This window comes from Gordionus sp. m RMFG-2023, chromosome 1 (genome assembly GCF_954871325.1).
Source record: "Gordionus sp. m RMFG-2023 chromosome 1, tfGorSpeb1-WG-v2, whole genome shotgun sequence".
NCBI lineage: Eukaryota > Metazoa > Nematomorpha > Gordioida > Chordodea > Parachordodidae > Gordionus > Gordionus sp. m RMFG-2023.
Genome location: NC_088775.1, coordinates 22,689,865 through 22,707,134, shown reverse-complemented (window position 1 = coordinate 22,707,134; position 17,270 = coordinate 22,689,865). Strand labels below are relative to the sequence as shown.

Here is a 17,270-nt window from a genome sequence, read left to right as displayed (position 1 = left end):
AAATAATAATATTTTAAATATAAATTTTCATAAGTCGAATAAAAAAGAATAAATAACTCTCCATTGTAGTATGACTTCTCCAGATATAATTATGAAAATTTACTTGATTTAAATTATTATATATTTTATTTGAATTTAAGATCGCCTCTGATGGCCATACCCTATTAAATTTTAACTATATTTCTTTTTCTATTATTTTATTTTTTTTACATAAATTAAACATCAAATTTACGAATAAATAAAAAGTGGTCATTTTACAATTTCTTTTTTAATGTAATAATATTAATAATCAAATGAGTCTTTTGAAGTTAATACAGCTGTTTAAAAAAATAATTTACATTATATGAATACAATATAAATTTAAGTGTTGTGATGATTTAATGAAACATGTTGACGATTAATTTAAAACTCATCCATATAAAAATATTTTTTTGCAAAAATAATTAAAATAACAAAAGGAGGAATAAAAAAATTTTCAATAATGCTTTGTCTATATTTTAATTATTTTTGCAAACAAAATATTTTTATATGCATGGGTTTTAATTTAGACGTTAATATGTTTCATTAAATCATTACAACACTGTAAATATTAATTAGAATATAGATGTATAAATTATGATAACAATTATATTAAATGAATGATCTTTACAATGAAAGGGGGGACATTTTTTACCAGATGTTGAAATAAAATAATCTTATTATATTTTTTTGTCATACTTAAACATTAAATTAATGTTTTACAAATACCGAACATTTCTTTTAAAGAATGCCGCATTTGAAGTTTATAATTAAAAATATTTTCTTTTAATAAAAACCATATTTATTTAATATACTATACCCAATTATTTCAAATCTAAATTAATCCTTACCTATCTCATGAGAATGAGATACAAAATTATCAGTCATCTTAAATCATTTCCACAAATAATGATTCTCAAGCTTCCTCGACTATTCAAAGACCCAAAAGAACATACTATTGTTGGAATAACGAAAATTTCAGTTATGCCGGAGGAGAAACAAATAAAGATTAACATCGCTAAATATGTTAATATGTCGGCATCTGTTCACAGAATAAAACGGGATACTTTCCCATAAATTATTGACCAGCCATTAAAAGAATTGACCATTAAACAATGGAGGAGTAAAATCAAAGGTTCAAATATAAAAGGACAAATTATGGACCTGTTAATGGTTAATAATACCAAATTTACCTTCCGATTCTCCAAAAAATACAGGAACCATAAGAAAATACATCAAAAATCTTCTATCGTCTAAAAAAAAGAGCTGGCAATTTGAATTATATTGTTCACTCTATGCTCCCTTGTGCTTGGTCTGGGAATGAAAGCCTCTATTTGGTTTTGAAAATTCCTAAAAAAATTCAATTTTGGTGAATATGCGAGAAGATATTTCCTTCCTTCTTAGGCATCAATAAGATCTTTTATGTAATGATGCATTATCCATAATTATAATATCATTAGGTGGTAAAATGTTCCTTATCATTTAATCACTGAATAATATACCATTATTATCAAAACAACACTCTTTAAATATCAAAACCTTTAAATATCAAAACAACACTCTTTTTTTTACTTCAATATTTATTTTCTTTCAATATTTCTTTTCTCTTGAAACACGAAAATCGATAATTTCTTTATTTTTCTTTCCTTAAAATATGAAATCGTACATAAAAATAATAATAATCGTTTCTTTTTTTTTTCTCTCTTATATATTTATTTTTTTACAAAATCATCCCGTTTATTTATTATTTTATTTATCAAAAGTCAATTAACTTTTTTTTAATATTTATTTATTCAACTCCTTATTATTCGTATATTGCGCCATTATCTTCCTTTAGTGCTAGGCTTAATAGCTTGCTTCCTTAACACGCCCCCTTCAGAAAAGACGATCCTCCGCCTCCTCCTCCCAGAGGTTGCCCCATTCCGAATCTTCTACCATGACATCCAACCAGCCTCCAAGCTCATCAACATTGTCCAAAACTGCCACTAGATCCCTCCATTCTTCGTTTCCCATCACTACTTGACTAGTTCCTATACGCTCGGCCGCCGCGATATCCTCTCCCCTTACCGTTTCCCGCCGTCCTCTCGTTTGTGCCCTCACTCTCGACTGTTAAATCAACTATGGGTCATTCCACGCTAGCTGTTCTTGGACGATGTTCACGCTGCTCCTCTTCTTCATCTCTCCTCGTTCCCAGAATTTCTGCGATGTGCCTTGTTTCACCGCTTCCCTCTTCTTCATCTCCTCGTTCTCATAATTTCTGCGACCGGCCTCGATTCACCGCTTCTTACTTGCTCCGTCCGAGCCCCCACAATCGCCGCTATCTGCCTCGCTGGTACCTCCTCCACCCTTGCTCGAGCTTGCTCCGTCCGATTACCGTCTGCCCTTCTCTCCCGATTCTATGGGCATCTATATTGAATATGCCCGCGTTCCTGGCAGCGATAGACCGTCTTCCATCCTCCATATTTCGTCTTATCATTCCCCGACCCCTGCCCTCGGTCCTATGGGGCCGCACCATGAGTAGCACTTCATAATTCCCACAGATTTAACTTCTACGCAAACCTGGAGCATTATTCTGATCCATTTTGATTATCCACCTCTATCCCTCCTTCCGTCATTGCCTCTATTTCCATTCTTCCCATTACTGTTATTTGCAACCCATCAAATTGTCGTATTTTCAAGCCTTCATTTGCTATCATTCCATCGGGCCAAATACTCCTATATCTCGCATAACTCATTACTGAAATAGCTGCTCCCGTGTCAAATAGCATAGGTACCCTATTCCCATTGAAGTCTATTATTACTCTAGGACAAGGATCATCTATTACCTCGTCTTGTATCATCCTTACATTCCCAATTATATTTCTTTGTCCTCGTGAATATATTTTGTTTGTTTCCAATAACCCACTCTCTTGGCCCCGTGTATCATTTTTTTTACCATCAAATAGTCACAAATTAGCACAATCCCTTGCCACATGTCCCCTTTCTCATTCCACGGTTTGATCTTCAACTCCCTCCAGAAATACTCCTCTTCCCCCAACTCTGGCATCCTCGATGGTTCGCACAGTTGAAGTATTTGGTCCAATTACTCTCTGGGGAAAACCTCCTCGAGTATTTTTATTTCCCGTATTACATTCTTCCTTATTGTGACCAAATCTTCCGCAACCCGCACATCGTAATTTCTCTTGTTTTTCTGGACAATAAGGGGCTATATGACCAAATCTACCACATTCGAACACTTTGCCTCCCTACAATCTCTGACCATATGTCCTTGTCTTCCACAATTATAACAATTCATTCTTCCCCTCACTCTAGAATCAAAACTGGATCTTATTTCCCCTCTCTGTCCCTGAGAATTCTCCGTTGGTCCCCTATAAGGTCCCAATCTGTTATCATTATATGCATCTCTCCCATCAGGTTTACTTATTAATTTATCTACCTCACTCTCTGTCCATCCATTAATTAATTCTTGAACTGGCAACTATGTTACCTTTCCCATAACATCCTCCTCTCCATTATGCCCATCTATTGTTAATGTCTGGCCCTTTATTCTCACGCTACGTTTTAACTCTTCTTCCCTTAATCAAACTACACATCCAAATCACTAATATGACTAATGCTCCCACAATATTATATTGTAATTCCAAACACTTTATAAATTTAAAAGTTTTCATCTCTCTACAAAAAATTAACTAATACTTTTAATATAAAGAGTTTAACTATTTGCAACGTTAATAAATAAAATACTATTAAAATTGTAAACAAATTAAAGATGCAACTATACATATATCTTGCTTGTATGCCGTACAAGAAGTTTATTAATCCGGTTTTCCTTTTTTTTAAACCTTTTTTTACTTTTTTTTTTACACTGGTTTTCTATCTTTTATCTAAAACTTTCTACTACAAACGTTTTCTTTATTTTTAAAAAATCTGGTTCTATGTTTTCTAATTTTAACAATACTGGTTTTCTGATTCTTTTAAAACCTTCTACTATGTTCCAATTTTAAAAATACTGGTTTTCTGATTCTTTTAAAACTCTACTATGTTTTCTAATTTTAAAAATGCTGGTTTTCTGATTCTTTTAAAACCTTCTACTATGTTTTCTAATTTTAAAAATACTGGTTTTATGATTCTTTTAAAACCTTCTACTATGTTTTCCAATTTTAAAAATACTGGTTTTCTGATTCTTTTAAAACCTCCTACTATGTTTTCCAATTTTAAAAATACTCTTTTTCCCGGATCACGTCGGGGTCACCAATATCAAAATCAAAACAACACTCTTTAAATATCAAAACAACACTTTTTTTTTTACTTCAATATTTCTTTTCTCTTGAAACACGAAAATCGATAATTTTATTTCTTTATTTTTCTTTCTTTAAAATATGAAATCGTACATAAAAATAATAATAATCGTTTCTTTTTTTTCGCTCTTATATATTTATTTTTTTACATAATCATCCCGTTTATTTATTATTTTATTTATCAAAAGTCAATCAACTTTTTTTAATATTTATTTATTCAACTCCTTATTATTCGTATATTGCGCCATTATCTTCCTTTAGTGCTAGGCTTAATAGCTTGCTCCCTTAACAATTATATGATCCTTCAATGATTTTATAATGTATAACTCCACCAATTCCTATGGTAAAAAGTACACTTACGTTTTTTCCTTTTGTGGGTGTAACCATTATTGTTGGCCTCACATTGAGTAGTGCTCAGGCATAGATGGGTGCAACTACTTGTTTCGTCTAGAAAATATGATTTTTCTCTGAGGATATTTAGTAGTCTTAGGCAATGCACCTGCCGAATATTGATTCCTGGTGTATTCCTGTTATAAGGTTCCTTGCCAGCTCTTTTTTTTCGAACCTTTTAATGTATTTTCTTATGGTTCCTATATTTTTTTAACGAACCGAAAAGGAAATTTCTAATAATTTTTTTTAACTGTAAAGGTATTGAACCATTAACATATCCATGATTTGTCGTTGATTTTTCTCCTTCTTGTTTAATGGTGGATTCTTTTTAAGACTGGCCAATAATTCCTGTGAATGTATCTCGTTTTATTTTGTGAAAAGATACCTTCGACATATTAACATATTATCGATGTCTAATCTTTATTTGTTCCTCCTCTGGCATCGCTAAAATTTTCATTATCATCTCAATCTAAACTTTATTCCAACAATGGTATGTTCTTTTGAGTTTTGTAATAATCGAGGAAGCTTGTAGATTTATATTTTCATCTATGATAAACAAAGAATTATTATTTGTGGAAATGATTGAAGATGAGTGGTAATTTTGCATCTCATTCTTATCTGAGATAGGCAAGATTTTCATTTGAAATAATTGGGAATGAAGGAGAGCTATTAGCATTATGTGAAAGTATATAATACTTTATGTGTGGCATTTTTATAAAAAATTGTTCAGTATTTGTATAAAAATTCAATGTTTAAGTATGACAAAAAGAATAATATAATAAGATCATGTTATTTGGTTATAACATCTGGTAAAAAGTATCCCCCCTTTTACAGTAAATTTTTTATTTTTAATAAAACGGTTTCAATTAAAAAAATTAAATATAAATATGAAAAATATCAAATTAAAAATATATTTAAAAAAAAACAAATAAGAATATAAAAAAAATATTTTATATAGAAAAATATTTAGAAGTATAAAAATTTTTATAGAGAGGAGTGAATGCTCAAAAAATTGGACCGTCAGATTTCGAGAGAAATCTGCTGACGAAGGTAGAATCCTTCGCTGGGGTCCCCTTTGATCTATCTCATTTTTTCTATATTCCGAACATGCCAAAGGTATTGGTAACTTGGTATGAACACTGTGTTGGTAAGGCTAGCATACTTGTTTTTTATGTAAAATCGACCAAAGTATAGTCACAGGTCAACGAGAGACCGTTTGTCCAGGGAATGAGGGATATACCATCAGGGCATATGGCGTTTTCATTTAAAAGGCTCACTGGTTCAAAGATAGGTGGGATATTAATTTTTTTGGGGCAGCTATGAGAATGTTGTTGATAGATTTATGGCGGGGTTGTCGTTCGCGAGTGAATAGACATTCGAGTAGGCCACAATCGATGCAATAGTAGGGTATAACTGCATTACAGCCAAGGCGTTTATTTTCCTATGTTTTACTTTTGTTATATTTTACTTTTAATATTCAAATTAATGTAAGAAATTTACCATATATTGTGGAAAAGGAAAAGAAGATCAATATGTAATTTCAGATAAAAAAATAAAAAAAGAAATAATATAACTGAACCTGCCACGCTTACCAATACAGGTAGAATCATGTCAGCCCTATCACTTCATATAAATTAATTGGCCCAAATCTCAGCCAAATATAATTTTATTTATAATTCATGTATTCCTTAATTATAATAAAAATTAAAAGTTATAACAAAATATATTACAAGATACAATTCCTATTTTACTTGAAAAATTAGGTAAAAATAACTTGAGGAATTGAGTGGTATGTGATTTAATCTAATGAGATGTATAAAATATATGAAAAAAATATTTCATCAACCTTGATTCTTAGTATTCTTCCTGAACGAAAAAATATTTATTAAATTATGAAACACTTATATTATATACTTATTTACTACATTAATTGGTAACTAAAATTTATATTTAAGAAATCCACTTCTCAATAATGTTACCTTACACTATTATATTTGCTCTTCCTTGCTTGGGATTGATGACAGACTCAAACGAGGATGTGAGGAAAGGCGCATCTCATTGTTTTATTTCAATCATCAAATACATATCCTTGAACGTAATTGTTAGACATAACATTAGTTGAATATCAATTTTGATGTTTTGTATCTTCTGTAGTTTAACTTATGCACAAAATTCTAAACTACCCAAAAAAAACTAGGTACTAAATTCTTCGACGTCAACATCAACCAATACTGCCTTCAAAAGCAATGTCAATTTACTCGCTGCTTTCGACAGAGGAAAAATGTTTTTGACCCATTTACTATCCGGCCAGTTGGATCAAATTAACGATCAAAACCTAAGCGAATTAATCGATCTCAAACCGGGTATCGAATTAAGACATTACCAGCTCCATGGTGTAAATTGGTTAGCCTTTCTCAAACGTTACAAACTTCACGGTATCCTGTGCGATGACATGGGTCTGGGTATTTTTCCTACACTATAGTTTTTATTACTTAAAATTATTATTCGAGAACGATAAAATAAAAGGGTATTTTAAAGTTGTTCTTCACATTAGTGTAGAAGTGATAGCCAAAAGATGCAGGAAGTGAGAAATGGTGAATATGAATAAAACAAAAAAAAATCGTAAATTTAATAATTATAACATTTTTAAATATAAAAAAGGTAAAACTCTGCAAGCTATATGTGGTTTAGTGTTAAAAGACCGTGCACATCAATCAACAACTGATACTCATGTATATTGCAAAACTGGCATTGACATATATAATCATGAAAAAGAAAATATCGAATCTCCGAAAATATCTTTAGTTCTTTGTCCTCAGACTCTCGTTTACTATTGGATAGAAGAAGTTGAAAAATTTATTCCTGGACATATGTTAAAGCCTTTTGCTTTTGTTGATCTCAATGACGAGACTGCCTTAAAGACTGTTAAAGCCATAATAACCAATAGCGATAAATTTATTTCATTTAATCACGTGCTTTGCGTTTGCAGCTACGAGTTGATAAGAAAAAATGGCTACATTTTTTCCAAACTATTTGATGATGTCGGATTTAGCGGAGGTTTCACCCATTTGGTATTGGACGAAGGTCACGTCATCAAAAATAGCAAAACTAAGCTAGCTAAAATCGTTAAGAATATTCCAGCTAGGCATAGGTTAGTTATTTAATAAATAAAATTTAAAAAAATATATAACTTTAAAATTTTATAATAATTCTTAAATATTATTAGTGTGCTTCTCTTTTTTTAGGTAGTGGGTAAGGCTTTAATTTGCGAAATGCACCAGGAGAATGGTTACAAAGATTATAAATCCATCTAAAAATTAATAAAATAGCCAAATATTTTACAGAAACAATTTTTCCAATATAATTTTTATTATAATCATATAAAGTGTGCAGTAATGCCAAAATTAAAAATCATTGTAGATAACTAAAAATGTTAAATTTTTTGATGTCATTCCCTAATAAGAATCGAGTCAGTACCTTTTGATATTATTTGAATTGCTCCGATACGGATGTGTTGGTCAGCACAGACCTCAACTGGATACTTTCAATTTTTGTCGATATTGGTGCTCGATATCTGAAAATGATAATACCCTCATAAATTAAAAAAAAAATTATCTTCAAATTTTTTTTTTTTTAATTTTAAAAATTTGTCACTGAAAAAATTTTCCCTAAGAAAATGTAAAAATTATTTTAAAATCTTCAATGTCGTTGTTCCAGCAAAAAAATATTATTTTGAAAAGTTCCCCATTTAAAACAATGAAACTCATGAAATATGTTTATTGCCAATATATTTACATAGTTAAGTAAAAATATTAAGGAAAAAATACGAAATTAAAGTTTATTTGATAATTATAATTTTAAGAATAAAAAAATCATTAATAAAGGGCGTTTGAAACGATGAAACTCAACAAATATGTTTATTACCAATATATTTAAATATAAATATTAATTGGAAAATTAAGAATTAAAATTTTATTTAGTTTTTATAATTTTTGGAATAAAAAAACCTAATAATTTATTTTCTTTTTATTAAGATATAAAAAACCATATTTTTAAATTCTAGTGTACATAATAATCTTATAGAAAATTTTCAGGGTTATTTATGATATATAATGAATTTTATTTTAAAAAAATATATTATAATTATCTTTAAAAGTAGCGTTTTAAAATGATGAAAAACTAAATAAAATTTTAATTCTTAATTTCTCCATTAATTACTTTAATATTTAAATATATTGATAATAGACATATTTGATGAGTTTCATCGCTTCAAACGCCCTTTATTATTGATTTTTTTATTCCTAAAATTATAAAAAACTAAATGAAATTTAAATTCTTGTTTTCTCCATTGATATTTTTACTTTAAACATGTAAATATAATGACAATAAACATTTTTCGTGAGTTTCATCGTTTTAAATGGGGCACTTTTCAAAATAATATTTTTTTTGTTTTATGGGAAATACAACGATACTGAAGATATTTTGTAAATTATTTGTCATTTTCTGAGGAGAATTTTGAGGGCTACAAAATGATATTTAATTTGTTACTTTACACCAAAAATATTTTGAGTAATTCGATATTCGTTAAAAGAGGAAAAATCTCTCATCGAACTATGTAGGTCCATAACTCGAGATACATTTAAATTAGAGCATTAAAATTTTGATTTATGTAAAATATACAATCTATTTAACCTCATAATTTCATCTATTTGAAAAATTCGAAACCGAAAATCACGTTATTTTGGTCGATTTCCAATGCCATACTACTTTTTTTAAAGATTTTATGAAAGATTCAATTTCTTGAAATTGTGTTTTGTCTGTCCTATCTAAAACATTCCTTTTTTAAAATATGTTTCCATTTTTAAATATTTTTTTTTAATACAAAGAGAATGAATATATAATAAATTACAATTTTTTTCTAATCTCATAAAGGCGAATAAACTTATAAAACTTGGGATCTAATAGAACTAAAGCAATAAAATTTTAAACGCAATAATCCTCACGACATATCTAACCACTTAACAAAATTTCATTTAATTTGAAAGATGTTTTAAATAGTGTATTTTGTAACTTGTGATTTGTAATAGAATGACATGACATGTATAATAAATTTACAAAATCATGATATAACAATGTATATGTCGTAATTTTTAAAGGGATCATGATTATCCGGGATCTTCACGGGATTTAAAGGGATAACTAAAAAATTAGGGTTGATAATTAAGGAATGATAATACGGGATTATCACGTTTTAAACGTGATAAAGAGAAATCTTATATTAAAAGCGTTTTCCACGAGTTTCGTTGCGTTTTTAATTTTCAATTTTGTTTTTTTTGGCCTTATGATATAAGATATGTCTAGTATAGGGTATCATTCGATAGCTAATCAAAAGATTTATTCAACTGGAGGTCAATCTCTGCCCCAGTGATAATACCGTATAGTTCTTTATCCTTAAAAAATTGAAATTTTAAAGGGATCCCTTTAAATCCCGTGAAAATCCCGGATAGTCATGATCCCTTTAAAAATTACGACATATATACTATTTTTTAGAGAATCAATAGCAGAAAACCTCTCTAAAAAAATTAATAAATAAATTCTCTATCCAAACTTATATAATTTTACTCCATTCGTGATTCATTCATTTAAATCGTGAATCACGAATTTAGAAGATAAAAATTACGATTTTACTGGTTATAATTTTTAAGCAAAAATTTTATCTCAACTCCACGACCCGAGATGCATATCTAATGCACATATTAAAAATAATTTTTTATTAAGATTAATCCTGAGTGGTACGCCAGTCCAAAATAACGTACTAGAGCTCTGGAGCCTTTTCGATTTTCTAATGCCTGGGTATCTCGGAACGGAAAAGGAGTTCAACAACACATTCGGTAAGCCCATTCTCCAGAGCAGAGATGCAAAAAATTCTTCAAAGGAACAAGAAGCCGGTATTATACAATATTTTTGTGTATATTATGTACTAAGAACAACCGATTTTTTTTTAAAATGGCTAATTCATGATTCTTGCCAAAAGTATAAAGTATGTCAGAAAGGTTTTTGGCTAAAATCTTGAGTTTTTTTTAACAATACTGGTATTGAATGAAAATTATATTAAAGATCTGCATAAATTTTTTTACAGGCCAGGCCAATAACTTTTTAAAAAAATGCGTCGAATTGGCTCATGTTGATCTCGAATTTATATACCAATAATATTAATTTATTTATTTAAAACTACATTCCTCTAACCTCTCTTATTTCAGGTATCACTGCCCTAGAAAGCTTGCACAAACTGATTTTGCCCTTCATACTACGAAGAACCAAAGAACAAGTTCTTTCAGACCTACCCCCGAAAATCATCCAAGATTATTATTGCCCTATGACCTGGCTTCAGCTTGAACTCATCGATGATTTCATTAACCTTAGGGCGATTAAAACGCCCAGTGAGCACAATTCGTCTTCATCACTAGATAAAACCAATATTACCAAACCAATCCACGCCTTTGAAGCTCTGAACTACATGAGAAAAATTTGTAATCATCCGGGTTTTGTGCTTCTTAAATTGGATACAAATATACCCGAGGAAAATGGCAAATTATTATGGTTACTTCGAAAATATCATACCATAAACGAGTCTATAAGTTTTGATGGCGCCGATGACACAGCAATTGAAGGTGGGACAGAAGGAAGTTTTAAAGGCCACTTCGACCTAAACCGGTCTTTGCAAATGATTATGAATGACCCTGGGGTGTCGGGAAAGCTCATGGCCCTCGTACAGTTGCTAAAAGTTTTTTAAAATTTTTCCCTTAAATTTATCTAATTTCAAACTATAGTTTGGAATACAAATGTAGGTACGGGTTCCGAATATAAAAACTATTGCGAAAATAATTTTTATTCATTTATTGCCTTGTTGCAATGATCCCACGGTGTGGCCGGTGGTCTGAGAGTTGATAAGGACATAGTCTTTGTTCGATATGGTCTCCAAGATTTTGTCCTTCATCGTATATCTAAATTGAGGAAATTTTAGATATTCTTTTTCTGGGACCTTTTTCCTTATGATATTTTTGTCGTATTTAATGGAAATTTGCAAAACGGGATGAAGAAAGGACTAAGCTGGTTTCACTAATCCGGGCACGACAATATAGTAGGATGGGTCAGGGAGGGTCTTCAACAGGCGAATGGATATAGTCTAGCGACAATAGTAGACCCACTCACAATATTTTTTGCAAAAATTATCTGAAATTAAAATAACGTATTGCAACTTTCTTTCTCCATTTTCAAGCAATCACATCTTGATAATTTTTAATTGAAATTTCCCGTATCCTTTTATACATTTTTTTAATGTACTTCCTTACAAATATGAATCAAGTGAACAAATAAAACTTTCTTCCATATAATAACAACATTCCCAATTCTCCCTTCGACTTCCCTTTGGCTTTTTTTAAAATATTCTTTCAACCCTTCCCTACACAATTACATATCTTATAAAAAAAACCTTATCTCTTCCCAAAAATAATTCAGCTTGATATTGATTTTTTATTCTAGTTTATCTCTTGATTGCTAAATTTATATTTAACGAATTAATGAAACGGCGAAAAATAAATAAACATATTCAAATGAATATGATATCTTCCCTCTTTATGGTTTGCATTTCCCAAAGAATCCTCTGATAACTTATTCCCTGGATCGCACCTCCTTTTCACACAACTAATCTAACTCATGAGCCAACACTGATGGCTCTAGCCTATTCATCGGCCTGTAGGCCCTGCCAATCTTAGACTAATCTATTCTCGCATTTGTTCCTTATAGATTGGTGAGCCCCCATCCCCTCAGATTTGCCATTTATACAACCATTCCTTGCATCCTTTTCTGGCATACTTGTATATGATCTTGCAACCTTCATATATAGATACTTTATGTTATTGCTTCTGTCTTCCATCCTTCCGTTTCCTGGCCTTTCATTGGTGCCCTAGGCCATACTTTGCCTTCACTAACATTATTGCTTTATTTGTTTTATTTCCCATTCGCTGACCTTTCTAGGGGTTCATCATCTCTAACTTTGATATTTGCAGATGCTTCAACATCTATACTAAAATTCAAAATCCAGAATAGCAACATTATCATGTTTACCATGTCTGATAGACCCGGGTTATATTTATTAGGTCACACATTCCTGCATCATTCTCCATTTTCGCTTCATGCTTTCTCCTAATAATAAACTACATGTCCAAATCAATAATACAAATAATGCACAAATTATATTATATTGTATATCTAATGACGTTATTACTTTACGGATTACTCATGTATGAAGTTAAAGATAATTAACCTTCGTTAGGCTGGAAGATATAACAAACGAATGGTAGCAGAACAACAATGGAAAGTGTGAAATGTGCAAGAGGATGGAAGGGAACGTAATATCACGAGTTGCTACATATGCAGGACACGGGATTATACAAGTTGGGCCTCCCCCCTCCAATGTAAGGAATCTTCGGGATGGAACGTGAGAAGACCTGTTTACAGGGAACGGAGGTGTAACAACAGACCAAGGAGTCAGGTGATTGGTGGGACTACCTGGTCGACAGTAGAGCTGACAGTGTTGGCTCAAGTGATAGATTAGCTGTTCGAGAAGGAAGCACGACTCGTAAAATAAAAGAGCAGAATATTTTCACGAAAAATTGGGACTTGGAAGCCATGAAGGGAGAAGATGTGGACATATTGAAAAAATTTAGTATTTCAACACTCATGCATTAACTGCTCTTTCTTCCGACATATCCGGCATTTTGTAGCACACGCACTTCGGGTATCTGAAGGTGTATGACAATTTTTAAAGTCATTATCACTACGCATTCGAAATTTCTGTGGTATTTAATAGAATCAAATTTAACCAAGTAATACAACCTACGCCCTCTTCTCCATATCCTTCGATACCTACGTTCTGTCTCTTTATATTGATACTACTATTACGTTTGATGCTTCTTCCCAATAATAAAAGCATTGTTAAAATACCCGATTTGGGTTGATTTTTAAAAACCGCTCAATCGGTGATGTAGCTAGGATTTTCTAATGGGGAGGGGGGGGGGTGTTTAAACAATTTTTTGGTGCCCGAGTTTCGGTCGATTCCCTACTACAAAAAATTCTTATATATTATTGATTTTTCGGAATTATTTTTATATTCTCCATTAAACTTGGCTGAACAAGTCCTAATTCTAAAATATATAGCAATTGTTTGTGCTTTACTAATGTCTGACTTTAACCAGTATAGTAGCCAATATAAAGGAAAAAGTTATTAGTTAACAAAATTTTGGCCAACTCTAAGGTTAGAAAGTGACTGAAAGCATATTCAGCAAATTTTATCAATGTTTAGATCATGATTAATTAATTCAATCCGTTTGGTAGATAGTATAAAGAAAAAAAGAAAATTGCAATAGATATCGTGCTAAAATGGAAAATATAAAAACTATATATCTGGCGTGCGCTAATTTTTAAGACTAGAACTCTCAATCCCTCACTCAAATATGAGAACCATTAAAAGAAAATGAGTTATAAACAAAATAAAAACTATGACATCACACTCTAAGCATGAGATGAGCCTAGCTTTTGGAAACACTAATTCTGAAACTTATACTAAACCATTAAGTAGGATATTAGCATATTTTATTATTGAATTATTGGTAAAAAAATTGTTAAAATTAGCATAGAACGGAGAATATAGAAGTTCTAACTATCTGGTTTGCTTTAATATTTAGTCCTTATATTCTTTAATCAATTTCCGCAGCCTTTAAAAAAGAAACCTAATTATGAACCAAATACTAACTATGATATCACGTTTTAAGCGTAAAGTTTACCAAACATCTGGAGGCATTAACTCGAAAATTTATATCAATAATTGGTGCGTATTTCATACTTCTTTACTCCTTCAACCCGTTTGATAAATAGTTTTAAAAAAAACATTTTTATCAAAATAAAAAATCACCAAATTGGCATCACATGCTAGAAGGAAAATTATTGAAGCAATGAACAATATTTTATGCATGATTAGTAGTAAATTAAATTAATTTTTTAAAAAATTTAATTTTATTCATGGAATAGCTGAACCTCGACCTCCCTCTTGCCTACTCCACTGGACCTGATTAAGATTTTAGCCAAAATAATATGTAAATGTTTAAATTTTAAAAATAGATGCCCAATATTTCTGTCATCTATAAGCAAAATCTTCAGGCTTACATAATATTATATTTATCCTTGTCTTAATCGACTCATTTTTAAAAATCGGCCTTTTTCCAATACTATATAAAACAATTAATGTGCCAATTACATTTATTGTTTCTGTTACTTAGATTGTTATTCAAAAAAAAAACGTGGTCTTAGACATCAAAATCATTTCTAAGTTAAATGTGTATGTTTTATTTTTCTGAATCAATTATTCGAGACTAAGGCTGCATTCATGTTGACATGTGCCTCTTTACAGTTGATTGATGTTATCATTTTTATCTTTTTATTAATATTAACGAATTCTTAGATTATATCGTTAACGTCAGTTGTTAAACTTACTTTACATAAAAAAAACAATTTTACCTAGGAATGCCAAATAATTTATTCATCGGACACCAATCTCAATGAAGAAGTATCGAAAAAAAATGCGGCGGAGGGTTACGATGGTAGCTGGCACAAAGTTCTCATATTTTTCCAATTCATCGATACGCTCAAACTTGTGAGCCGCTGTTTGCAAAAGTATTCCGTGCCTTACTCTACTTTGGATGGAACAGTATCCTTGGAAGATAGACATAAAATTGTCAAAGATTTTAATCGTGATCCTTTTACCTTTGAAGAAAACGACGCTAAATGTATCAAAGTCTTACTTCTGACTACTAAAATAGGTGGTCTGGGTCTTAATTTGACGGCGGCCGATGTCGTTATATTTTACGAACATGATTGGAATCCCATGAAAGATTTGCAAGTTTTTATCATATTTTCTTCTATTACAAAATGTCTATTGATCGATTCAACTAATTAAATATATACCAAAATATTTATGTCATGTATAAAAATTGATTGAAAGCCACTAATGTATGGCTTTATTCTTATTTCTATGAGAGAATCGCGGTCATCTTCAATATACGTAAATCACGAATTTTCTCTTACAATTCGCGTAAATATGGCAAACTATTATAGCTTCTATACCAATTTTTTTTGCCTTAATATCCAAAGATGTATCGATACCACCATTTAAACGCGGTATCAGCTAATTATCATCGATACCATAAATACATAATCTTTTTTATTGGTTTAGAAATTTTTATGTGAAATATTTTGTACTTATTAAAAATAGGCTATGGATCGGGCCCATAGAATAGGGCAGACAAAAGTGGTTAACGTATATCGCCTGATTACCAAAGACACGTTCGAAGAAAAAATTTTGGGGTAAAAAAATTATTTTTTTGTTTTACGTGAATTTATAACCCACTTATATATAAAATAACTAATTTATACGAAAAATATAATTTGTAAATATTTTTAAAAAAATAACCCTTTTTATAAAGATTACAAAAGTTTAAAATGGCTGTCGCAAATTCTATAGTGAACAAAGAAAACTCAGATTACCGAATGATTCGCAAGTCTTCCACAGATATTTTGGACTTTTTTGCTACAAAATTTGGCAACCCCTCTTCTAATTCACCTAGCCCGGCAAATAGTAACATCTCCCAAAAAGCTTCATTTGGCGAAAGCAGCCATGTAATAAGTGAGCAAATGAATTTTGGTGAAGGTAGTGCTATCGATCGCAAGAAAAAGAAGGTAGGGTTACACCTATTTTTGAAAGAGTTGGAATCATTGTGGGGTGATGAATGTCAATACGATAATGAATTTGATATTGATAGCTTTGTGGCTAAGCTAAAATAAAAATGATTTCTTTTAATCTATTATTTGTTTTCTCGCGATAATAATCTATAATAAAAAAAAACTAGAAAATATATTTTTTTACAATTATTGATTTTTTAAATTTGGTAAGCAAAAATAACTAACAAATAACCAATTTTTAGCCTCGTTTATATTTTTGTAGATATAAGTGGTCATAGTGGCAAAAATGATATATTTATAAAAAAAAATGATTATTGATTATATAAGTATAAAAAAGTCAGGACAATCTCTCGCATTAGTGTTGTTAAACGGCTCATTTTGATCCGATTTTGAAAACGGCTAACTCAATATTTTAGCCAGAAAAATATAGCATAAGCCTCGAGATTTCAATAATATATGTCTAGCTAGATCTTTGTTCCTTCTATGAGCAAAATCTTCAGGCTTGCGTAATATTTTTCTGGATAAAATATTGGGTTAGCCACTTATAAAAATCGACTCAAAACGAGCCGTTTAACAACACTATCTCTCATAGTGACCTATATTTCGGCATCAAAAACACATTATTACTAGGGCATTATTTCCCTCATTTTTGGTTTCCCTTAGTGTTACATTATTGTACTCATTACTAGTATTTATTTCTGGTAACCCACTTTTAACAGGCTGAAAGGTAATCGGTGAAAAGGCACTGATATCTTTTCGTACTTTTCT

At 30.6% G+C, this 17,270-nt stretch overlaps 1 protein-coding gene across 1 annotated transcript in view; it reads left to right on the top strand.

Annotated features, from left to right (window-relative positions):
• LOC135922622 (TATA-binding protein-associated factor 172-like) overlaps positions 1 to 16,657 on the top strand; it is an 88,110-nt gene extending 71,453 nt beyond the window's left edge. The window contains exons 20-27 of the mRNA XM_065457030.1: positions 6,662 to 6,801; positions 6,904 to 7,168; positions 7,368 to 7,857; positions 10,485 to 10,654; positions 10,967 to 11,490; positions 15,286 to 15,663; positions 16,036 to 16,127; positions 16,247 to 16,657. Coding sequence (XP_065313102.1) covers positions 6,662 to 6,801; positions 6,904 to 7,168; positions 7,368 to 7,857; positions 10,485 to 10,654; positions 10,967 to 11,490; positions 15,286 to 15,663; positions 16,036 to 16,127; positions 16,247 to 16,604 — 2,417 coding nt within the window. The 3' untranslated portion in view covers positions 16,605 to 16,657. The remainder of the gene's footprint in view (positions 1 to 6,661; positions 6,802 to 6,903; positions 7,169 to 7,367; positions 7,858 to 10,484; positions 10,655 to 10,966; positions 11,491 to 15,285; positions 15,664 to 16,035; positions 16,128 to 16,246) is intronic.
• Positions 16,658 to 17,270: the final 613 nt, after the last annotated feature.